Source organism: Mchenga conophoros, linkage group LG4, assembly GCF_057382185.1.
Source record: "Mchenga conophoros isolate Kocher_MC1m ecotype Shallow Benthic linkage group LG4, M_conophoros_male_GT1.1, whole genome shotgun sequence".
NCBI classification, from domain to species: domain Eukaryota; kingdom Metazoa; phylum Chordata; class Actinopteri; order Cichliformes; family Cichlidae; genus Mchenga; species Mchenga conophoros.
Window position 1 is genome coordinate 28678327 of NC_140529.1, and position 25952 is coordinate 28704278.

General features: G+C 39.5%; 1 protein-coding gene across 4 annotated transcripts; it reads left to right on the forward strand.

Annotated features, from left to right (window-relative positions):
* The first annotated feature begins 590 nt into the window (after positions 1 to 590).
* Positions 591 to 25952, forward strand: camsap3 (calmodulin regulated spectrin-associated protein family, member 3). Of its 4 annotated transcripts, none has more exons than XM_085271552.1 (18): positions 591 to 1057; positions 8298 to 8560; positions 14938 to 15078; positions 15306 to 15392; positions 16358 to 16390; positions 17204 to 17342; positions 17439 to 17578; positions 17672 to 17756; positions 17876 to 17918; positions 18021 to 18076; positions 18334 to 18406; positions 18538 to 20635; positions 20723 to 20847; positions 21049 to 21335; positions 21424 to 21517; positions 22706 to 22830; positions 22926 to 23044; positions 23633 to 25952. In XM_085271552.1, exons 1-18 carry the CDS (start codon positions 925 to 927, stop codon positions 23930 to 23932), a joined length of 4341 nt encoding a protein of 1446 aa, XP_085127678.1. In that variant the 5' UTR covers positions 591 to 924; the 3' UTR covers positions 23933 to 25952. The 4 variants fall into 4 exon arrangements, with proteins under 4 accessions (XP_085127678.1, XP_085127680.1, XP_085127681.1 ...); XM_085271554.1 differs by having other exon boundaries at positions 18370 to 18406; XM_085271555.1 differs by having other exon boundaries at positions 18373 to 18406.

Consider the following 25952-nt stretch of genomic DNA (forward strand, 5'->3'; position numbering starts at 1 on the left):
TCTCTGCTTTCTGTCTGCAATAGGCCAAGAGTTGGCCCACTGCAGTGGTGGATATATTGACCAAGATCATACACGTGCTGTAGTTTATGACTAATACAGTCAAATACATACAAGTTAAAACCCCAAATATTTACAGAAATTGTCACAATCAAGACATTGATGACAATACAGAAACTGAAGGTAGAGTATAGCTCAGAGAGGTACATTTTATATGTGTGTGTTTGTGTAGGCTACGTTTTTTTTCTGATACCAGTCGAGTTATGGTACTAATTCAAAATTTAAGACAGTACTTTTAGATTCTAATGTTCACATTTGTAAATATTTTAAATTAATGAGTTATAGTTAATCTACATGTTTTTTCGAAGGTTACTGGCTGTTTGACTTTCGCACTCAAAGGTGTCCTTTCATCGACCCACTTGTGTGCGAGAAGATTCACCTGTAGCAAAAGCGCCTCACCTCTACCTGCTGTATCATAAACACTGAAGTCCCGCCCATATTGTTAAAGCTTATTTTCTATTGGACGGTGGAGTGGACGAGCGATTCCACTGTGGAGCACCTGGTAGTCAGTCATCAGCGGGACGAAAGCGTACGTACGTACAGTGAGCTGACAACACGGCAATGCGGACGAAGAAGGGCAAAAACGAGGGGAATAGTCCGGTTTATAGTAGCCCAGCCGGTCGGGGCTTTAGCTGGTGTTAAGGAAAAATTAAGCCAGGACTTCGTCTTCGAAACCTCCGACAAAAGGACCTTAGTTTGATTTGGAAGTAGCTTCGGAGCGGATATTTCCCTGCAAAACCCTGAACCACATCCGTATTCCCAGCCCCGGTCGTATGGAATCGTCTGCTCCAAGAATGATCGCTTGAATATTTTTATACTGTATCCTTTTTCCCCCCCATCACCGCTTCCCATTTTTACAGACTCGCTATGGTGGACTCCCCTACCATGAGGAAGACTTTTGTGGTCCCAGACATAAAATCATTGGATTTGTATGACTGCACTAAATCAAAAATATGCGCAAGTGTCGGATGGCTGCTGGCAAAGTCCTACGGCAGCACAGGTAGGTTTTAGTTCACACGGCAGGCCTGAATGTTATGCGTAAAGGTTGTGTTAAGACCATTTGTTGTCCAACAATGTGTTTATATTGTGTCTAACAGTGTAGCGAAAACCGGTATGCATGTAGGGGAACTGCAGTGTGTGTAGTTCAGCGATTTTCAGCACAAAGAGGCGCATATGAGCAGAGGAGCAATGCATCGTATGCGTTTTTGACACTGACACATGTCATTTGTTCTCACTCAATGGGTGGGCACATTTGGAGGTATGTGTGTCACAGAAACGGCCTCCTCCTGTAGGCCTTATCACGCTAGCCCATTCTGTCGCGTTTCCAGCCACCAGGCTTCAGTCAGAAATTGCAGGCTAGCTGCTGGGGATGTTTTTAATCCGGTTACACAGACAGGGCACACGGGGCGTATGTTTTTCCAGTATCTTTCTTTCTCCTAGTGATGGTGACAGCCCGCAGTACCCACAGTAAACGCTGGTTACTGCTTCATGTTATTTGAATCAAAAGCAGACCGTAGCTTATTGTGCGCTCAGAGAATAGACTACCAGTGCTCTTGTGCCTTATTATCAGGGGGTTTCTTTCCATGTCCTTAGTCAGCAAATTTCAAGAAGCAACTGGGAGAAGCTTTGTAGCGCAAAACGCACACCCACAACATAACCAAAACATGTTTTCTGTACTTAACATGTAGCCTATCATAAGAATTTGTTTTGTCTCATTTTCTTGAGGCATCTCGTCAGCTTTGACCCTGAGGTGATAGCATGGCTCTTTGTTTGAGCACTCACTGGTGAAGATTAGACCTTATGAAGCAGACATCCGATGAGCCTTGTAAAGAAAAAGCCTTGATTGCTTTATTTTTTCAAATGTAGACTACACATAATGACATAATGTGGTTATAAAAAAACAAAAGACAAACATATTACTATACTAATACATTCTTGGACCTTTTGATGTTACAGTGTATTTTTTTTTTTTTTTTTTAAATACAGGCATTACTTATTTTATCCTGAAATAGGTGTGAGGAGAACTTCATTTAACTTTAGCAACATGAGTTGTTTGTTTCATAATTTCAGGCAGGTCCCAGGTTTAGGACTCTGGGCTGCAGCTCATGTGTACTCTGTTAAGCACCTCAACCACACCCTATGGTCAAAGTCACTCCATACCAAGCTGCAGGAATGTAAGGACAAACACTGTTATGATGTGGAGGTTTTCTCTTGATCGAGTTCAATAGCCCTGCTGATGGTAATTTTTTTGTAAAGCTGGGTGACATCATCTTGTCCCTTATTAGAAACCTAGCACATTAGGACAACACAGAGCCCAGCAGGAGCCAGACAGTCATCTGGTCATGAGCCTTTTTAGGTCAGTTAGTCTATAGATAACAATGGGTGGCATTTTTAATTCCAGTCTCTCCAAAAATGGAATTTGACATGGATAACAAAGTAGTGTTTACAGTGCATTTCATATTTAGTTAGATTATTTGCTAAAAAGCTAATGTTTAACTAATTAAGGAAACCAATAACCACTTATTGAGATAAAATTAAAAAAAAAAATCTAGAATAAAATCAGCATCAGCGGCAATGATATGGATGGACTGAAATATTTGTGTTTGCATAACAAATGTTTCAAGCATGGCAGCACAATTTAAACAATAAAGTTTCCTACAAGATAGTTTCACTTTTGCCACAAGCAAACCCCTACGGTTAAGTTCACTGTCTTCAGTCAAGATTTCAAGACTTCAGTCTTGTAATGTGCAACACATTGTCTCAGTGGTCAGCGCTGTTTTTCACTTCCCAGTTAAAATGCTTTTTTACATGTTGAAATATTGGGCTGCCATGATGATTTCGCTGTCTCCTTTAACCAAGGAAACATGGACCTTGTGTTTTAACAAGGAAGGAGCCTGTAGGCTGTAACTCGTCATTCTAGTAATGGACAACTCACAGTAGCTACACAGTATCTTTTCAATACGCTCTGCTCTACCTAGGGACATTTGGCTATCAGCATTTATTTTTTAATATCCATCATTACTGGTGATTTGATTAGGTTGCCACGTCTTTACATAGAACTTTCTCCTATTTCATACCAAAATGGAAATTTTGTAATAGAAGACTTGTAGGGAAAAATGCCTGTGAGTGTTGATTTGAAAGGTAAATATCTAAAATATAATGTGTATTTTCTGAAACATGTTTAGAATGTGGCTAAAAAGCAATCCAACCCGTTCTCTAAGTAGTTTTCTTGTGGGTGTTAAGAGGTTAATGGACGAGATAAAATGTTGTTTTCCTTCCTGTATAGTACACTTTAACTATATCTATATTGTATATATGTATACATGCTTGCATACTAAATATACATGCGAGGGTGTTTAATGTATGAAAGTCTTGGGATCTTTTTTTTTTTTTTTAATGCATTGACTTATTATTTATGTCTAATATTTTCCATGCAGGGTTTAAAAAAAAAAAAAAAAGTTAGGCATGAATGTAATTAATTATTTACCCTTGAAGTTCTTGAAGCTGTCATGAGAAATGAGTTTCCAGATCTGAGTATGACTCAAGCTGGAATGGGACAAGAAACTTGATTTACCTGCTGAGGCTTAAGAAATACTTAATCTTATAGTGACAAGTCCAAGGGCATGACATTTATGCATTCTGTTATTCAGGTTTCCTTCTAATCATTGCCAACGTGAATTATCTGTGTTTGTTTTCCATATCTGAATAACAGGGAAACAGACTATGTCGCTGCTTAAATATTGTTTTTTATGTCCAACAATCTCTTGTTGGAGTCATCCTATGTTTTCTTTTCATAGCTATAATACCAAACCACCTCACACTTTGACCCACTCTTACCATTACAGTAGCATATTACCTTCACATAGCTACAAAGTTGCTGGCCCATACTGAAATCCTGTTTGACTGATTACTCATCCTTTTCCAATCATTGTGACCATGGTGAGTCAGCAAGGGAGAAGGACCTGAGGAGGATGTTGGCTTGCTTTTAATGTTTACTTAAACGGTTGGGATTCCTGTTCACTATATGTTAGCCTTTCATGGCATTATACTGTTAAATGCCAAAACACCTCAAAATATTATTAAGACTTTCTCTCTTTAAAATGTACTTCGCTGTACGCTTGCCATTTAATGCAGTTTAAGCTTGTGCTATAGCAAGGTGTTGCCCATGTGATAGGATATACAGGCCTGGTAGAGGGAGCTACTGGTGATGATGTGGTGCTTGATGTATAGTGCAGAAAGTACCCTTTTTACAATAGTGATCAAATAGTACAGTATTATTTAAGAAAGGGTTAATGATAAGATCTTTGTTGTAGATGGCAATAATAAATAATAAAGCTCAGATAAGGTAGTGGCATTAGCATTTTACACAGAACGAGGGGTCACGTGTGGGGTAGAATGCTACCACGGCCCCTCTCACCACTGCTTGGTTTTGGGGCAGCAAAACAGTACCTGCTTTGTTCTAAAAATGAGAGCATATAATCGCCTGTTTGATTCTTCACCACATGATGAAGATGTTATTGTATAATTTTCAATGAAAGATTTAAAAGTTAAAACCGCTTTCATTATTATAACACATATAATGCTGAGTTAAGATACAGGAATTGTAATTATGATTGGCTTTCATTTACTGCCTAAAGATTACATGGAGAAATTTTTAAAATAAATGTCTCTTAGAGTTCCAGAAAGGCTCCCATGAGAAACCTGGACGTTTAGATAGTCATATCCAGCAGGTTGACATTCATTGTGCTAAAGCTTACACCCCAGTGTAAAGTGACAATTGGTGGATTGTGGATTTCTTCGCTTGGTTTAAATCAGTTTCGATTTCCACCTAGCAAGTGAGGTGGAGAGTTTGTATTGTTCGGTGTGTGATTACTGTAGGACAAGTGAGCATGGCTGTGAAATGACCAGCATGCTAGCTCAAATAGTCAGTGAGGTAGAGGGACATGTGGTTCCTGTTATCAGCAGGCTATCAAACGATACAGGTCAGTACAGAAGATATCTAACATAGCTGAACTGACTTTCAACCACATTAGCAAGTTCTATACATCTTACTGCATGTTTTAATAGCTTGGTCTGATTTACTTAAGAAAAAATAAATACTCGTCACTAAAATAGTGCTCTGATCTTTAAGTTTGTAACACTGTTTTCATTGTATTCTTTAGTCCCAGGTTGGTATCTAAGACATTTGGGTTAACAAAAGCACAGACCCGCTGAAGAATCGCAGTCAAAATCACAAATTGCTTGACTGGCTCTTCCTAACAAGCGTTCCTCTAGCTTACCGTCTATGATGATGTGTTTAGAAGCTTTTCGCACATTTGACTTTTACCTTTTTACTCAAACCAGTAGATAAGCTTTGACCCCATGAACTATAAAAGTGACAGAGGTAGTTGCTCCTGCTTATGCAAACAAAACAAGCACATGCTTTTAATCTAAATATTCCCCTGGCAGGGCATTGATGAATATAATTGCGGCATCACAATGCAAGGCTTGGTTACAAGTATTCCAGTTCGTCATGCTTTTTGTTACCTTGTATTACTTTTAGTTTTTAAATCGGGAGTGTGCTTTACTAAATAATTGTTGCTATTTTTGCTGTGCATGTGCATAGTTTTGGGGACCTGTATAACAATTTGAAGCCTCAGTTTTCTAGCCACTTTGTTTCTGATATGTGTCACACAAAGTGATCATTCATGGACAGACTGTGTCATAGGGAAATCATTCTTTTATCGATCTTTCCAATCTCACTCAGTTGTGGCATTTGCATCCTACTTTGCCTTCTGGGCTAATTTTTTTCTGGTTTACCTTTTTGTCTTTTACACATTACAGTGGAATTTTTTTTCTTTTACATATACAATGCACCTATGTGACCCAAGATGATTTGTTTTTACAGCACTAAAGTAGGCACTCCAGTTTTGGCACCTGAGAGTATTTACAACAGCATGAACCATGTGGCATGACTGATCATATTGTGTGGCAACCTATAGTCATCATAGGGTGAGACAAAGGGAACAGGGCATTGATTAAAGGAGGCGGCTTTTGTTTCGACAGCTGATGTCAATGGATCCATTACATGATTATATAATGATACAGCAGTTTAGTGACACCTCCCTTGTAATAATCCCTTTGTTCTTCTGTTATATATAGTCTAAGGCTCTCAAACACACACACAAACACACGTTTTTCCTTTCTTTTTGCAGACATACTGCTTGCGTTTAAGCAAGTCAACTTTTTTGTCCAAGGGCCTTTGAAACGGCAAGTCACATGTTTGTTTATGGTTGCACAAAGAAACTGGCTGTTAGGTTTGCTGCAGAGAAACCAGTTTCAAAGGGTGTGTGTCAAGTTTGTGTTTTTAGGGTAAACTTATAAAAGACAGATCATGATAACAAAGTCATTTGTGCACTAGTGTTGAAGGCTCAGATTTTTGTGTTTTTTGCTGTTGTCATCATATTTAGTCTTTATTTTCACATTGGGTGAGAGGGTATAGCCGGTGGGTTTTATGGGCAGCACAGTGGTCGTGTGGTTAGCACTGTCGCAAAAAAAGATCCCTGGTTTGAACCCTGGTTGGGGCCTTTCTGTGGGGAGTTTACATGTTTGTTCTCCTTGTGCCTGCATGGGTCTCCTCTGGGTACTCTGGCTTCCTACCAAAATCCAAACATGTACATGTTGGGTTAATTGGTTATTCTAAATTGGACTGGGATAAGAGGGAGATAAAGTGCTTAAAGTGTATAGAATAATACACTTTATGAGTGCATGCTTAAATGTAGCTTGTGGTTAAAGTGTTTTGAGTGGTCAGTAAGGGTAGAAAAGCAGTATATAAATGTGACTACATTCTTATCTAGTGATGGCTATCTTGTGTGCTGAGCAAGGTACATCCAGGGTCCATTGTGGTATTAAATTTGATGCTAATTTTGGTAAGTGAAAAACAAACAGAACAAAATGTTGAAGCGACTGAATGTCTGTGAAGGTTCTCAGTCATCCAGGTCATCGTAGTCAAAGGAGCTTGCAAAGAAAAGTGTCTGGACTTCTTTAAGTTGCTTGTTGCTGATAAGGTGGGGCCAGGCTTCACAATGAGCTCATCCGAAACCCTGGCTGATTGGGACCCACACCCAGTTTCACACCTTGGCTCAGGCGATTAGAGGATCATCAGGGGGTCCTTTTGTCCCTCTTTGGGGGGAATACTCCCACTGAGTTTAAATCTGGGACTCTCCACCATTTGACCTTAGAACTGAAGAAGCTTCTCGGATGAGAGGTGAAACGTCTTCAAGCAACTTAAAGAAGTCCAGACGCTTTTCTTTGCAAGCTCCTTTGAAGTGACTGAATGTTGAACAAGACAAAACAATATCCCCGTACACTTGTTGTGAACATAAACATTGTCTATACACATACTTTAAACATGTTTATTCCTGGTTTATAGTTGTACAAGGCAAATCACATGGACATCTCGCTTTGGACTTTATAGACTGAAAAATAGATGTAGTTTCTAGTTTTAAAAACCGTAAAACCAGTGCAGAAATGCCTCAAACCTGCATTATTTAATATAGTACCATTACCAGGAAACACTTGACCCCTGTTTCAATCTAGGGGGTCAATGTTGACATTGTGGATGACTATAAATACCTTGGAGTACACATTGACAATAAACTGGACTGGGCTAAAAACACCACAGCACTTTACAGGAAGGGCCAAAATCGTCTCTATTTTTTGAGGTGACTGAGGTCCTTCAACATCTGCTGGACAATGCTAAGGATTTTCTACGAGTCTGTTGGGGCCAGTGCGATCCTCTACACCGTTGCAAGCTGAGGGTCACAGATTCCAACAGACTCAATAAACTGATACGTATGGCCAGTAACGTTGTGGGGATGGAGCTGGACTCCCTTAAGGTGGTATATCAATAAAGGGGATTAATAAAGTATTCTGATTCCTCATGGGGTAACAAATTGAAGTCAGTTTGTAAAGAAGTCTCTCATAGTCTTCTTTACCTCCCTTGCTTGTAAACCTCAGTAAACTCATTCCTGATAAGATCATAGGCTTAAATGTTAGTGTATGGTTTACTGTGTGACTGACATGTCACTAGCACACTTTGCCCCTTGGTTTCACTGTTAGATCTGTTATGTCTGGTCTGGTATAGTTGTGTATGCTCTGGCAATACTGTTGCATACATGTCTGTAATAGAACCACAACTAGAAACTTTTTTTTTTTTTTTATTATTAACCATTTGTGTCTTTTTTTTCCTCTCTCTGTAGAAAATGTCCCTGCAGAGCTGCGTGACCCTTTCTACTGTGACCAGTATGAACAGGAGCACCTTAAACCTCCAGTAACACACCTCCTGCAGTCATCAGAGCTCTACTGTCGCACCTACAACATATTACTGGGTAGTACTGCAACTGAGGCTCAGCCAAAAGATAACGCCACCCTGCTGCAGCTTCTAACTCAGAGAGGCGTCGTTGCCAAAGACCAGGACACAACAGTGACTGATGCTGACCTCCGACATAAACCCATCAAAATGGTAAAATTATGAAACTGTCTGGGTGATGGGGAGGGTGAAATGCTTTTGTCTATTATCCTTGGGATTCTTCTCGTTAGACCAGATTCTCTGCTATGCAGAACTCTGTAGGAAAGCAAATAGGTTCAAGTTCGCTTGGTTTCTGATATAGGGCCATGTTTATGCTTTGATTCTAGGGATTAAAGGGCATCAAAAAGACCCCCTACTCATTCAGCCCTTCCCCCACTCCCCAAGCTCATCCCAGAGGATGAGTGGATCCAGCTGCTAGGACAAGAGCAGTCATGGTCACATGAGGAATAACCACTTTACTTTAAGGGTGTGTGTGTGAGAGAGATGATCTAGATACAATAGATGGTTCAGATCAGAATAATAGCTTAACAATTTTGATGAAACATTAGCTGTTGTGTGTTAAGAGAATTCTCTGGGTTGGCTGTGTGAGTCAAATCAAGAGAAACAGGTTTATCCTCTTAGCTCTTGACAATAGATTTCCTTCTCGCTTTCTTTCTTCCTGCTTGCTTAGTTCTTGTTCAAACATAATATAGTCATGTGTTCTTCAATGTGGATAAAAAAAACTGCAGCTGGCTAATATGTTTTTGCTAAACTACAGGCTGAAATAAAGGGAACTCTTTTTATTTAAGGTAATATGCATTTCTTTTCTGCCCCCAGCTGGCACAACAACTTTCAAATTTAAAGTAGTCTTCCCTTTTTACAGATTACTATCCTTCTCATGGAATGGTATACAATGAAAATTCCCCAGCCATCTTGGTTTACGTACACACAGGCTGTTTTTGAAAGCTAAGCAGGGACTCTCCAAGGATTAGTAAGGAAAATGGTGTTATGTTAGGTGAATGCTGGTTGCTTCACTGTTCCTGTTTGCTGGCCAAAGGAGCAGGTACTTCCCTGCTGATGGCACAGTTGTAATGAGAACCTCAGGTTTTTGCTTGAAATGGGCTTATGCATTGTTTTGTTTTGTTTTTCTCAGCAATACTGCTGAGAATTTGAGTCCTCATTAAGAGTAGAACCTGATAAAAATCCAAATTTAGATGTCATATTGTTGAACAGATGCACCTATAAATCTGACCCAATTAATGTGAATGCTGCCTTTTTCTTGACTTGGAGCGAGAGAGTGTTTTTTAAAGATAAAAGATACAAAGCAAGATGAATAATGGTAAAAACAGAACCATCCTCTAAAGGGGCTTTGCTAGTTTATTTTTACATAGTATTTTTCCTACTTGTGCTCTGGTGAAAGCTTTAACGAAATAAAAGGAAGAATAAATAGTGTCACATGCACCTTCACTTGTACCGACTCTGAGATCACATAGTTGTTATATCAGATTAGTGAAGGACTTTCTTTTATAAACATGCTTGCTCTTTGCAGGTTTTCTGACATCACCTGCAACAATATCAGTACCCTGATCTGACATCACACATTCTGATGATTATGATGATAATTTAATGTCAAAAATCTTAAAATTCAATTTTTTTCCACTTGTAATCACTGTAATAATGGCTACGGTTATGCTTTCTACTGGGATTATTAAATCCAGTAATAACTGCCTAATGAGACATGCCTCTTTCATGTATCATGTTGCTGTAGTTTCTGAGCATACAAATGTCTCAGCTTGCCTGCCATGTAACTTAGCTCTGAATGAGGTTTCCAGGTCAGGAAATGGTACCTCTTAACTGTAAATCCTAAATTTGTTATTTGGCTGTTACTGTTAATGCTGCATTTGCTGTTTTGCTCCTTTAGTGTATGAGCTTTCCAGTAGCTGTTTGGCTTCTCTTTGGGCTTGTCGCCACTGACTGGCACTGCAGCTACAGTGTGGCAAGCAATGAAAGTGGGTCATGCTGCAGCAATAGAAGGATGGGGCATCATTGTGGGTCTTGGCCAGTAAACGGCTTTGCAGCAGCAATCTGCTGCAGGACTGCTGTATATTAAAGCTTCACATATTTGAGTCAGACAAGGTAGATAACATGCTACATGCATTTAAAAGCATGTAGAGTCATGCTTGTAGTTGACTGCACACTGGTGCCTGTTATTCTGCAAAGCCATCAACTGTTAATGACTTTTTACACTGTTATTGGTAAATCGCACAACTTCATATTATTGCTGCTGTTAGCTAATCATTGTGTTTGCTAATCGTGTAAATCCAGCGTTGCAGGTTCATCATAAGTCGTAAGGACACATTGGGTGCTGGCTGGAGTTCATGCATCAGGACTGGAGTAGAATGCCACTGACCTAATCAAAGTAGGGCAAAAAAGCTAACAGATGGTTAAAGATAAAAGCTAACCTAATGCATACAGAACTGTAAGTTATCAATTATTCTCTCATCCCATTTTAAATCCATAGACATTAATATGGAGTTGGAACCATTTGCAGCTATAATAAGTTTCACTATTCTAGAAAGGTTTCTACAAGATTTTGAGTTGTTTGTGAGAATATTCAGAGGAGCATTTGTGAGCTCAGACACTGCTGTTGGGTGAGGGAGTCTGGCCAATGTTCTAATTCATCCCAAAGGTGTTTGAGGTTGAGGTCTGTACGGCCCAGTCAAGTTATTCAACAACAAACTCATCTGGCCATGCCTTTATGGACTTTGCTTTGTATACTGGCAACAGTCATGCTGGAATATAAAGGGGCCTTTCCCAAACTGTTCTCAAGAAGTTGGAAAAATTGTCCAACATGTTTTGGTAACTGAAGCATTAGATTTCCCTTCACTGCTCCAGAGTCCAGTGGTGAGATAGTATTAATGTGTCTATGTTAGATGGAGGAATCGTAACACAAAAAAACCTACTTAGAATTCCTTGGAATTGGGTTCAAATCCTGCAGCCGCCTCCACCCCATTACTTGTGTCCTATGTGTAATGAATTATATGTCCTACTACTAACTGTTCTTCTGGTCCACTACTTCTGATGGTTGCCCAGCCCCCATCACTCCTCAGATTGGGGATAAAGATCTTTGAAGATTAGAGATAATCTGCCATGCAGACTGAGTGCAATCATCCACTATCGCATGACATGCCAGAGATGACCACTGACTCACCAGGCACCTAACCTACCTCACAATATGAAACATATTGGTTAAATTTGCTTCTGTAACAATAGATTCTAATTCTAATCTATATGTAATATTACTATAGATACTGTGTCGATTCCCACAGCGCTAAAGTAAGTCATGTAGCTATAATGCTGCTAAACCTCTTCATGGTCTCCTGTTGGTTTTGGATGGCAGTGACACTTTGTCTTAAATCATAGTGCTGTGCTGGCAGGTTTTCTGGTCAAGTGAGCATCATTCAGGAGCTTAACTGAAATTAGATGTGGCAGACTATCTGAAACACTAACCATCATCTTGCACATTTATTCTGCTTTGGGCTTCTGTTGAATGATAACTAATGTGTTGTAATGAAACTTGTTTACAGTATACAAAATGACTTTTTTATGCAGCTTTTCTACACTTGTCTTTACTTGCTTAGGTATACAGTTCATATACATATGGATGTTCATACTATAACCCCTTTCTAAAATCCCTTTCTGGGCCCCAGCCCTCCCTGATCCCCTATTTTTCTCCCCATCAGGTGGCACCAAGCAGGGTAGGGAATGGGGTTAAGTCATATTTCAGACGTAATCAGATTTTTCCCTCATCATAATCTCACATAATGCTTAACAAGATGCCTTTTGCATTCTTTGTTTATCTGAGTTACATTTATAGACATGCAAACAGAGTTTCCAAATAATCCCATAAAATTCCATGTTGATTGGGTTAATTTGTGGCCTATTAATTTTTTGTCTGTGTGTCACATTGGTTTAAGGGGCATGGATGTTTTTTGTTTTTTGTTTTTTAAGAGCTAGGAGCTAGGACTAAGCCAGGAGCAGAGAGCAGTGCTGCAGTCAGGCTTGTACTGAGATGCATTATGGGTCAGCTGGTTGGTTGTTATGGTGATCTGGCAGGCTCTGTGCTGTGTGTTTGAGTTGCTCCTCTCATTAGGGAGACTTGTGATTTAGCTTAGTGAGCTCTCCTGGGTGTGCAATGGGAAATCCACTAGCAGCACCCCCTCCTTTATCTCCTTTCATTCTCCCATTTTTTCCATGATTTACCCTCTGAATAATTACTGTAGGCATAACATCGGAGTCAGCCACTCTCAATAGTTCTGTCATGCATTTGTTCTTTTTCTCTCAGTCATCTTCTTTTCACACTGTGGCAATAGCTCCAACCTATGATTACACACTTTGCGGCTAAAAGCAAAAATGTTATATCTTTTTGCTTTCATGGCAGAGCATAGTTACTGGCAAAATTTACTGGTTGTTAGGAAAATACAAGTGAACCATTGCTTATCAATATTCCAATATTTTATGATTAAAAAATGTATAATATGTAATCTTACATGATGATGATGATGATGATAATATAATTGATGTTTAACGCAGTGGAAATTTTTATGTTTGGCTCACATTGACTCATTCATACAAAAATAAATAAATTACATTTTCTAAGGATCTGTATTTTGAACTACAGAATCCTGTAAAACCATGTTAATATAATCAATTTATTTCCAATTCTTACAATGTTGGAATGATCAGTACTAAGTAATTATATTCTGAATCCCTATTGGTTTTGGTTTTTGTAGGAACATTTATTGCTTTGATGTTTCAGCCCTGCAGTCCCTGTATTAGGCAGGACACACAGAAGCAGTAACACTAGTGCTGGCAACAGTGGTTGGCAAGCAGGTCACTCAGGGCCACACTGCTCACAGAAACAGACTACAGCACATCCAGAGAGCTTTGACCAATATTATCTGGCAAGCTTTTGCTGGCATACCCCACCCAGCCTGCCTGCCCAGGCACTGTATGTGTTCAGGTCAGCACTTTACATCAGGGATCAGTACACAGATATGCACACAGCTGGACTGCCCCTGCCCCCCATCTGGGGCTACACAAGAGTTTAAGAGGAAAAGAATCTCTGAAGTTGTAAGTAGTGAAAGGCGGCAGGCGCTGATTTGCACATATTAAGCTCCAAATTGTTGACAAGATTTTGAAGGAATGGCCCCACAGTATGTTTTAATCGGCCTTTTGCCTCTCTGCTAGCCTGACTTAATTATTGTAACAAGCCTGTTATTGCAGTTACCTATTAATGTATTAATGGAGAGATTGGCACCCAACTGTACTGTTGAAAGGCAATTTAAAAGGATTTAGATAAACAAGATAAAAAAAGGTTCATACATGTTTTCAATTTGTTTACAAGTGTTTAGCTTATTGTATATGAGAAGCTAGCAGAAAGAGAGTGCTGCTGGCATTACTCACTCAGATGACGAGAAAGGGCAAGAGAAAGGTGGCCACAGTGGCACATTCTAAAACTGAACAAATTTATTAGCAATTTGTATAAACAAAGTAGAACTAATATTCTGAACAATTATGAATATAGTGGGAATTGCATAAATTTAAAAATTGTTCAACTATTATAATTTGCAGCAGTAACAAGGTTGACTATAAGATAGTGTTGTACTCTTTGCTTTGCTGTGTTTGTACCCTACAGTACAAACAGAGCACAACGTCTAATAAGTTAACAGGTTTATAGAGTTAAAGGTTTCACTCTAGCTGAGCTGATAATGTTACTGGAACATTTTAACAGGCTTTGCCTGTAAGTTCTGTCTTACAGGCAAAGTTGTTAATGTGTTTTATCTATTAACCAGAGCTCTGTAATGGTCTTGTCTAAGTAGGTAACTTCAAATTGTGATTGTTAAATACATTTAAGTACGTTTTCTTTCTTCTTCTTCTTTTTTGCTTGATTGTATTTGAGTGGGGAAAATCAAGGTTTTATAACCATTTTTTGTGTCAAAAATACATTCGGTCACAAGCACCTGTTTCTTAAAGAGAATGGTGTTCTTTGTTACGCTTCCTGGTGATCTAGTTACAACACATCATTTTGTCCTGCAGTCTCTCACACATGAGTCATACAGAACTATTTCACTGTGCAAAAGAGAAAGGGAAATGGCTCAAAGAAGGCAAATAAAGGGAAAGCAGGTAAGGGAAAGCAGGTAAGGAATGGCAATCTTGCAGACCATGTGTTCACCTGCTACAGGTCCAGTGCCTCTTTAATGATTTAATGAGGGTATAAACATGAGTCCAAAGGTCTTCCACATCTACTGATGTGTGTGTGCTTACTTGTTGAGAGCTGTTGTTAGTTTCTGCTGACTCATAACTGGCTTCTAGTGACCTCTGGAGGGTGTTTCATGTAAATACTGGTAGTGGTGCATTGTATTTTGCTGTAAGGACCATGCTAGAAAAGGATCCAACATTACTGTCTTAACTGTAATTGATTGATGCTGCCCAGGGTCATTGCTCTTCACTTCCTTTTTTTTTTCTCCTTCCCATGTGATTTGGTGAAGAGTGCTCATCTGGCAGTGATGGATGCTTTGATGGCTGTGGGAGCCATGGAGACAGTGACTGCGGTGAAGACATGTAGTTCTGCTGAGCTCCTGGGAAAAGCAGCCAGCTGGGAAGATGCTCTGCTTCACTGGGTTAATGAGGTAAGGAACAGGCCAAAGAAAACAATGTCTTTTTCAGAAAAACACCAAATTTTCTTTCAGAAGATGTTCTTGGTTCAACATTTGTATGAGCACTAAGTTAGTAAATTAACTGGTGACTAATGAACTGTAATTCTCTAAACTTTGTTTTTATATGCTTGTTTCTGACTTTGTGAACACACGGCACAAAAGAATGTGGAAATGATTTTCTCTTGTTATTATGCTATTAGTTGAACCAGAATCTGAGAGAACGTACTGAAGGAGCCCAGAATGACTTGTCTGAGACCATTACAGACCCCCAACCTGTTCAACCATCAGTGAGTACTGCATTAAATATTCAGTGTATTGTCACTGTTATTGTATTGTTATTTCTATCCAGAAATGCGTGATATTCTTGATGGGATTATGCAGTCAGGGCAGGTCTGTTTCGTTTAGGTTTTTTGGGGGAACAGGGTGTATATAAATGAGTATATACATGGGTGTAGTCAGCAATTTTTGCAATTTTAATGACGTCAGTTGCTGTTGCAAATCAGGTGGAGTCAGGTGTAGCTTGGCACAATATTCTAGACAGGGTTTTGTGGCACTAATCCAGAATTATCAGTTGGCGTGGCTCAGCTTCTATAATGAACAATTACGTGTGTTCTGCTCAAACCTTTAAGTTGCAGTGGGTGAAAGTGAAACGGGTATCTAAGAAATGGAAGGAAACTTTTTTGTTTTACACAAAAAATGCACAACACAGGAAAATGTCTATTTGTGACAGACAAATGCTGTAAAATCATAGAAATAATATATTGCCAGTGTGCAAACAGTGTAGGTTCCATAATAAAAAATACATTTGAATTTTGATAGATTAAATTCAGTGGTTTGCCTCATCTTCTGCATATTTGATAAGAGCTTTTTGTTCAATAAAAAAAAGTTTACATGAAAAATATCATGCTTTGTCCAGTCAGAACAAAACCTTCCAGCTGCTACATTAGTATTCAGAAACTTTCACCCTGTTTTGGAGACAAACGAAATTATTATAAAAGAAGCTAATTTCTGTTTTTGCTTCCTATTTCTACTTCCTTACTCTATCAATCCTAACAAGTCTTGGTTGATATATTAAAACAAGGACAAGGTGGGAATTGCTTTTTCAAGATGGCCGTCTTGCCATTTCGTGTAAATAAAGTAGTCACAACCCTTTGTTTTTCTAGTTCTTCCACTCTTCGCTTAATATGTCTCCCTGTACTCCTGTTCTCCATTTCCTTCTATTTCCTGTCTCTCCCCCGCCCCAATCTGACAGTGTCCTACTCGCTGGTACTGGAAACTTGTTCCTGTAAGTTCCCTCCTTTCCTCTGCTTCCTCCCCTTGTCCCTCCATCCTTCCAGTGTCTTCATCAAATTTATCAGGAAATATCTGATGGTCAGGTTTGTTTGTTTCTTCCCCAAATGTGATGTGGGAATGCATTGTGCATCACATCCTAGTAAGCATTAAATTGCACTTAACAGCATAAGTGTGATAGATTTGGGCTGTGACAATAGCTCTAAAGACATTGTTTGTGGAGACGTGTGGTGCATGAATAGCAGTCTTTTTTTTTTCTTTTTTCTTTTTTTAACTGATCATCTGAAACTGCCATGTTCAAGTTTTTCTCAAGTGTGGGGCAAAGATGTCTGTATGTGTTTATGAGAGTAACAGAAAGGCTTCTAATCCACTGGTTCACTGCCACAGTGGGCTGTTTTGTCTGTATACTATAGCTGTACCTGAAACATTTTCTCTCTTTCTGAGATCTAATCTCTTTCTTTCATTCTGTCTCCTGAGACCTTCACTTGACCCACTTTTTCTGAAGAAAAAAACCCTTTCTTTCTGCTCCAGTTCAGTCACTCTCTCTGCATCTTCAGTTTGTTCACATTTGCGCTCTCCTTTTCACATCGGTTTAGCATGACCTTTCTTTATTTCATTTGTTGCTTTTAATTTTGTAATCACTTTTTATTATTGTGTATCACTGTGTGTCTGCTTAGGAGCATTTACCTATGTTTGATAAACTTGATGGTTGATGGCATGAACTAATATGTGAAATTTATAAAATTACATTCAACATTGTGTGTGATTTGTCTTTTTTCTTTCTCTCTTTTTTTTTTTTTTTTTTTAGCTCCGCTATAGGAAGGATAAAATTCAGTCCAAACTAAAGCCAGTTTTTCCAGTAGTGAATGAAGTTAAAGACCTGTCCAGTGGATGTGCTGTTGCTGCCGTCATACATTACTATTGCCCCGGCCTTCTGAGACTTGAAGGTACCAACAAACATTCTAACAGAATGCTGCAAAAAATGACCTTTAGAACCTGAGACATTTGTGAAAATAAAAATTTTTTTCTCATCTCTCTGTTAGATGTTTGTATGAAGGATTCCATGTCTGTAGCAGATAGCTTGTACAACCTGCAATTCATCCGTGAATTTTGTGACAGCTGCCTAAAGAGCTGCTGTCACTTGGCACTGGAGGACATGTTATATACACCACAGGAACTTCAGGTACTTTCAGTCTGGATCACTGATGAACAAAAAATATATTCACACAAATACTGTGTTATCTTTTGAGTGCTTGATTTATTTTCTGGGATTTAGATGAACTTGCTGAGCTTCCTGGCAGAACTGCTTAGCTGGTTTGAAGTACAAAGACCAGAATTTGTGCAGCCAATAGATATGTTAAGTAAGTCTCACTGATTTGCGGTCCTTTCTAAATATTGTTTAACACGAACATATATTTCATATATATCATATATAATTGATATATTTTAAAAAGTCTGTTTGTGGCTTTTCTTTTGTCAGGCGAATCTACACCAGTAACACCAAGCAGCTTGAGTGATAACAGGTACAGAAGCTTTCTGGGTGTGATTTTGCTGTTGTAGTAGACTAAGGGCAACGTATTATTTAGACAATACCGTCATTTAAGTGAAGTATTTGTGCTTTGCAGTACCTCCCCCTCTATATTCAAGAAGCCTTTCCTCCCAATTTCCTCTTCTGCATCAGGTAAGATGAAGACTATGGTCAGCCATCATTACATTTAGCTACATAAGCATTTTACAGTGTGGTTCACTTATTTTCTTCAATCCATGTTTGTCTTTTAGTTGTGTCTTGTGCTGTTTGATAGTCTTGTTTTCTTATTTGGATAGACATTCGAAACTTTTTGTAAATGTTTTCCCTTTAATTTCTGTGTTCCATGTTTTTTTGCATCCCGGTGTTGTTTGCATGCCTTTACATGTCTGTGTATGTCCCATTGTACTCAGGATCTTTGACTCAGTCTACCTCAATGTCTCATATAGAAGGAGCTGGAAAGACATGGAGCAAGAAACCTCTGAGGTAGGACTAGCATATTCTGGACTGATTTAAGCATTTTATTTATTTATTTATTTTTTTAATGTGCTCATGCTTGTGTTTTCTTTTTTGTTTTGTTTGTTGTTGGGGTTTTTTTTTTTTGGTTTTTTTTTAAGCCGGCCATTGTCAGCAGTATCCTTCAGCATTCCTTTTGGGCTAGACAGCGACGTAGACATTGTGATGGGCAACCCTGTAATAACCCGCTCTGTGAGCTCAGATCAGCTGAACCCAGCTGGTCAAAATATGGCAAGGGTGCCCTACACCCCTCCCGAAGACCTCAGTCATTTGCTTAGCAAACCTTCAGGACCTAATGGTCCACAGAGAGCATCCTGGGCCACCCAGACTCCCACTGTTCCTAAGTTGGCAGAGGAGAATGACCTCGGGACAAGTGAAACAGGAGAGCTGCCTACAATTGAAGAGGCTCTTCAGATTATTCACAATGAAAGCAAAATGGAGCCTCGTTTACACCCTGATGGTGCTCCTGACGGCTTCTACCTCCACTCTCCTGATGATCCTGCTAGTTCTCGCTATAATGGCAATTTACCACCAATCAGCTCCTCTGCACCAACCCGCTCAGGAATGATGTATCGGCCAACAGGAGAGTCCAGTGAATCCACTCGCACTAGAAACACTTCTGAATGTTCACGAGATGATGACTCAGTTTTGAGAGACGGTAGTGTGGATTCAGATGCATCAGAAGACATGCCTAAAGCTCAGTCCACTCCATCAACACCCGGTGCTGCAGGTGGTGCTGCTATTAGAGCTGGTAAGGAGGTTCCTGACAGTGGTGTGAAGATGACCAGTTTTGTAGAACGGAAAAAGAAACAGATTACTGATTCTCCAAAATCTAGTGATTCTCCTCAGATGACATCATGGGCACAGAAGTCTGAAGAAAGCCCCAGCAAGAGCCCACAGCTGAATAATGAGATGTCGGAGTTGGGGGTTCGGCTTGAAGAAAAGCGCAAAGCCATCGAAGCTCAGAAGAAACGCATTGAGGCCATTTTTGCAAAGCATAGGCAGAGACTAGGAAAGAGTGCCTTTCTGCAATTAAAGAAAGAGCACCGTGAGGGGAAAGGAGAAGATGGCCAGGTCAGTACCTCATTCACAGAAGAAGACCTCTCTCGCTTGACACTTGAAGAGCGGCTAGCACGAATCGAATTGGAAGATCAACAGGAACAAGATGAAGAGCACCCCACAGTGGAAGATGAGGGTAATGTTAAAAGAGGACTTGCGCTCAACAAGCAGGTCAAAGAGAAGGCAGGTACACCAGGAGAGAAGCACCATGCGACACCTACTGACAAAGTGGTTGCTCCTTTAGGGGACTATAACAACGCAGTGTCCAAGCTAACTGCAGCTCTTAGCTCCCTGCAAAGTGACATGCAACGACTGACTGAGCAGCAAAATCAGCTAATGAAGAAAAAACCGTCACCTTCCAATAACAAGTCTTGGGTTATTCCAACCAGCCCTAAAACCTCCACCTCAGCCCCTCCTCCTGCACGCCTGTCACGAGAAACCACTCGAGATTTAAATTCGGCCTCCTCTTCTCCGTCTCCATCACGCAAAATCACAAACCACACCACTTCTCCTAAATCTCCTCATGTACATCGAAGAGCCCAGTCTGTACCTCCTAAAAGCCCAAAACACAGTCGTCCATCAGACACTAAAGTCCCCTCCCTGTCGAGGGTTCTTACCCCACCTACAAATGTAGACCGCATCCCCCATCTTCGTCGTGTAAATCCCTGGCAATCTCAAGTACAGACTTCATCCTCATTCTCCATTGGTGACTCCGGTAGCCTAGATGAGCTGCGCTCATTAGGACCAACTCCTGTGCCAACAACTACACTGACCCCAATACCAGCTTCTACCCCAACTCCAGGTCCTGGTGCAGATGACGGCCTGTCAGAAGTAGGCTCCAATGATGGACAAAGTATATTTAGTATGGACCTTGAGGTCGGGTCCAATCATGGTCCATTGACTAGAAAGGAAGGCGTTGCAGGAGGGGGCTACAGCTCTGGTGCCCCATCTGAATGTTCTTTTGAGAGTGATGCACCTGCAGGGATGTTGAATGGCAAACGCAGTAGCCTGATAGAGATCTCACTGTCTGCCTTGGGAGGAGATGATGAGGAGGATGACCAAGTGCCTGATGCTCTCTCTGACTCAATGAGTGACCTCACAGAGGCAGAGAATAAAGCAGCAGTTGGTTTCTTTTTCAAGGTTGGTGGCTGACACATATTTTCACAGTATATATCTGCATAGAAAGTGTGCTATAATTGGTGTGCATTCATCCCTTTTTATTATTAGGATGACAAAGATCGACCGGAGGATGAAATGGCTCAGCGAAAAGCAGCTTTTCTTGAAAAACAGCAGAAGAGAACAGAAGAGATGAAAAGACGAAAACTTGAGCAGGAAAAAGAAAAAGAATCAAAGTGAGACCAGTTTCTGAATAGCTTTAATTTAATCATTTTTTTTTATTTTAAGCAGCCAAAGGGTGCACATAATTTGGATTTAATAATTTATTGTTCTGTGTTTTATGACTCGAATTGTTGCTATCATTAATCCCATAATTCAGTCTTGTTGCATTTCATAATGTGGCGTTACACATTAAAGGTCTTACACTTCATTTTTAGCAAGCCCCAGTGGATGATCATTGAAGGCTGGGGCAGTAAAAATGAGGACAGACCACAGACCCCAGGCACTCCTCCCAAAACCCCACCAGCAGAAGGCACTCCTCAACGTAGAGGAGACTTCACTAAGCAGGAATATGAGAGGAGACAGCAATTGAAGATCATGGAAGACTTGGACAAGGTTCTGAAGCAGAAACCCACTACAGTGCGTGGTGTCAAGAAGCAGAGACCTAAGACTATGTTCAGAGATGACTCTGTGCTCTCTCAGAGTCCTGTCAAAGGTTTCATGGGTAAGTACTTCTGACTTTAACCAGTAAAATTCCCGGCTTTTGTATTCTCTCTTCCTATGCTCACATGTACAATATTTCCTACTTGTAGGCACTAAGCTCAACAAGGTATACTCCCATTCATCCATGAACCTGTCCTCCATGGCTAATGACCCTGGCGGTATGACCGTCAGGAAGTCACCCAGGTAACCTGCAAATTGATAATGACTTGATGTATTTTCTTTTTTTAAATGGTTAAAAAGTGGGAAGCACAGAATTTAGCCTGAAACATTGAAATTTAGCCTGTGTTTAAAGTCTCCACTCCAAACTATATACCAGTTTTTAAATTGTGTTGATAGGCCAAGTAAAAAAAAAAAAGCGTTTTTTGTTTTGTTTGTTTTCTTCTGAATACTACCGTCACATTTAGTGCGAGAAGAAAACCGCAATCGAAAAATCATATTGCAGCACGTGACATTAGGTTGTTAAGGAAGAGGAGAAAGTTTTAGGAGCGATGGTAGCGAGTGAGCAAGAGAGAGAGTGATATTGATAGCGAGTTTTGATAGTTGAGAAATTTGTGATGTTTAGCGTGTTTGGAGTGTAGTTGGTGTGTAGTCATTGTTTTGTGTGTCAAAATAATGAGTGCACTGTTGAATGTCACATTTGCTAGCCAAAAACCATTAAAGGTAGATTGAAATGTAAGTGTTGTCTCCAGGTGGAAAACAGGAGGAATGTTGACAGGTCTGCAGCTATTATCCCTGTGATATGCGCCTCTTTTTTGTAGTTTTTTTTTTTTTAATTTCACAAATAATTTGTATGGCACCTTATTGTTCTGTAATTTTATTTTTAGAAATAGTTTTAAATGGTTGTACAAAAGACACCTGAGGTATTGCATGCATTTTTAGGTAAATAGTTGCATATAGCTTTGCTGTTTGCAAAATTTGTACATATTTTTTTTAAATGTACAATTTCTGTTTGCATTTCAAGTTATGAAAATGATTTGTTAAACATGTTTTTTGCTTTCACAGTAAAAAAATTTTCCTACTCTGATTTTATTATTTTTCTGTGATTTTTAGATCATTTGTGTTAATACAGTAAGTCAAAATTGAAAAAAAATGACTGTAGATTTAGACATGTGAGGTTGTGCTGAAAAGAATGATATCAAATAAGGTAAGGTCAATAGTTTTTAAAGTTGAAATATTAAGGTAAAATCAAAAGTACTGAAAAACAGCCAATTTAACCTTGGACCCCAGAGGGTTAAAGTTTAAAATATTTAATAAGTGGGTGTTCTTGTATCATTGATACCAACTATAGATGCAGTTTAGTCTGTGTTATCAGGTGCAAATGAAAAATAAAGCCTCAAAATGTAAAAAATGCTTCCTCTGTTATCTCTCTAGTCGTTCACACTCTCCTGCTCGATCACGGGGAAGGTCCCCAGGACGAATTGGTGTTCAGAATGGAGAGAAGGACTGGGAGACTGGCTCCGCTATTTCCTCCCCTGCTTCTATCCCAGAATATACAGGTCAGTCATAATTTCCACACAAAAAATTGTAAAAATGAATGCTGCAAGCATTGTTTTGCTTGCTTTATAGCATTTGGAAATGTTGTGTTTTGCAGGACCAAAGCTGTACAAGGAGCCTAGCTTTAAGTCCAACAAATTCATCATCCATAATGCTATCACTCGTTGCTGCCTGGCTGGGAAGGTCAATGAACCACAGAAAAACAAGATTGTAGAGGTAAATCATCCCGCTGTGTCAGAGTCCAACAAAAAGCTACACCCTAATTAGGTTATGTAACGCACTTAAAGCCAGGTTTATACATGTTTGCGTTTGGGTTGTCCCAGACAAAAGCTGCTCAACATGAAAGAACTATAGTGATTTTTTTTTAACTTGTGGCTTCCAAATGGTGATACTGTGTTAAAAGATGGCTGTTGTAATAGACTTCCAACCAAAAGGCTGTCTGGGAAAAATTCTGATAGTATCAGAAATTTTAAATGACCATCTCACAATGTGACTGCTGCCACGACCTATTTGTCAACAATTCAACATACAGTGATGCACAGATCATTTTGTGAAAAGACAAAACAAATTGAAGATGGAGGTAAAACATGCAAAACAATATGTTTGAGGTGGTGGCAAAAGTGTGGCGGCAAAACCTTTGTGTAATATGACTACCAGCTGTTGTTATGAATGCCCTAAGGAGGATGTAGCATGTAAAAATAAGTTGGTATTATCATCACACAACCTGCATGCATCAAACCTAATGTCCTCCCCAAGTTGATTAGGTCCATATACTTATTCTTTTCTCTATATCTCTCTTTTCAGGAAATGGAGAAAAGCACAGCCAATCACTTTCTTATCCTCTTCAGAGATTCCAGCTGCCAATTCAGAGCGGTTTATACCATGAACCCTGAAACCGATGAGATGGCACGGCTAACTGGCATTGGCCCGCGAGTCATCACGCTTGATATGGTTGAGTCCATTTACAAGTACAGCTCAGACCGCAAGCAGTTCACCGTCATCCCGTCCAAAACCATGTCCATGAGTGTTGACGCTTTCACCATCCCTGGCCATTTTTGGCAAAAGCGCCCAGGAACTCCCAAAAAGTTTGGCACTCTCAAATAAAGACTTATCCAATAAAGGTAGAGGTGCTTTTCAGGGAATCTATTCCCAACTTGACTTTTCATTTCCCTTGATTTTGGCCAGTGTGGCAGTTGAGATTGTTATTCAGTTAGAATAACAGAAAACAGATTGACTGACTTTGGACAGCTATCCACGTGGAGCTAACACTACATGCTAAGAGAATGGGCCAAGCACCTACTCACTCAGCCAGTGTGCTTAGAATAGTTTATCTCTGGTCTACCTAGATTGTAAAATAATGCAACTGATTCAGGACAACAACTCCCCCCCCCCCCCCCCCCCTCCTCATGCCTTGCCTTACCCTGCCATGCCCGAGTCATTTTTGCGACTCTAAGGTAAGAAAAAGAGAGGACAACCACACTGCCTTTGCCTGCAAAACAGTACTTAGGGCACGAGTTGTTCCCACCCATCTCAGTTCTGCTTGCATTTGCCTTTTCTACTTCTAGGGCTCACTCTTTCCACTCTGCTGAAACAAGTCTAAGGTCTCAGTTTTGATTGGAGACTTCAGCTGAAAATTAATAGCAGATAACACTGCTCCCAATGAATGTAGGGCACACACTAACCATTCATTCCATTCAGGGGTGTTTTCACTGTTTGAATCTATTATAGTGAATGGTCCTTCTGCACTGGTAGTGACTGCTGTCATTGTCAGTGGACTTCCAGACCTAGGAAATGCTTGTGCCACATAGTTTGTGAACTCCATTCAATCTCTCAGCTGTAGACATCTGGATGTTTTTTTTTATACCATTTGCCATGTTTTTGCTGGACAAAATTATTCACTCTTTGAGAACTAAAAGAAAAATGAAATTCATGTGACTTTTTCCCTAGTAGCTCGCTTTTTTCATTTTCAACACGTGATGAATTGAAATGTTATTTGAGCTTATCTTGAAAAATAAACCTGGAAACATGAAGGAGGGCTTTATCGTGTTTATCTTGGATACAGCTCTTTGTGAGAATGATAATCAATGATAATTTAATATATACTGAATGCTAATTAATTTGATTTTTTTTGACAATGATTTGTAAAACGTTGACCTTTGTAAGCTATGAATAAGCTAGCCTGCTGCAAAGTATAAGTGAGATGTATGTTTGAGTTGCGAATGAGTGAATGAGAATGAATAGAATTTGAAACAGTTTGTCTTGGGATGAATAAATCCTTTAGGTCACTATGAGTCTGTTTCCTATTATTTTATTTCCCTGTTTATGTGTCTTGGCATATAAACAGTAGGTTTTCTTGATGAAGGATCATTCCGGACTGTAACAGCCCTCATCTACCCCACAGTCTCTAGAGACTCCATGTGCAACTGGAGGAATGTAAAATGCCGAACTGCTTTTTTTCTTTTTTTGCTTGTGTCCACACTTCTAAGACCTTGGAATTGCTTGTTATGAGGTCAATATCACTACAAAAACCTGTGGCGAATTAACCCTCTATCTTTTTTTTTTAGTTGTCCCGTCAACAGCTATTGCGGTTCAGCTGTCTCTCTCTCTCTCTCTTTTCAAACCACTGCCTGCAAGAAATGTGTTTTTGAATGAGATTCCATTACTGATATAAAATAATGTTAAACAGTGATTAGGAAATAAATGATAAATTTGTGTGTGAGGAGTAGTGCAAATGGAATTGGTGGACTTTTGTATTTATGTGTTTGTTAAAACTAGTATTTGGTAGTTAACAGCCCTTTATTTTTTTTTCTTTTCTTGATTCAGTGCAATTTCACCCCTAGAAATCCCCTTATCATTGAGAAGTGTATTTATTTGCTTTAATTTAGACGGTGCATTTGATGTTTAGTTTCAGGTTATCCTTTTTTTTTCCTTTAGTTTTTCTTTCTTTTTTTTGGTTTAGGTTATAAGTCATGTAGTCATTTCATAGAAGTTGTCATAACATTGGTTTTCTTTCCCTTGTTTTTGGATCTGTGCCAGCACACTATAAATGTTCATTCCATAAACGGACTTAACTGACTTCTTTGGCAACTTAACCAGATGAATAAAATCCATTTTAAATCATCTA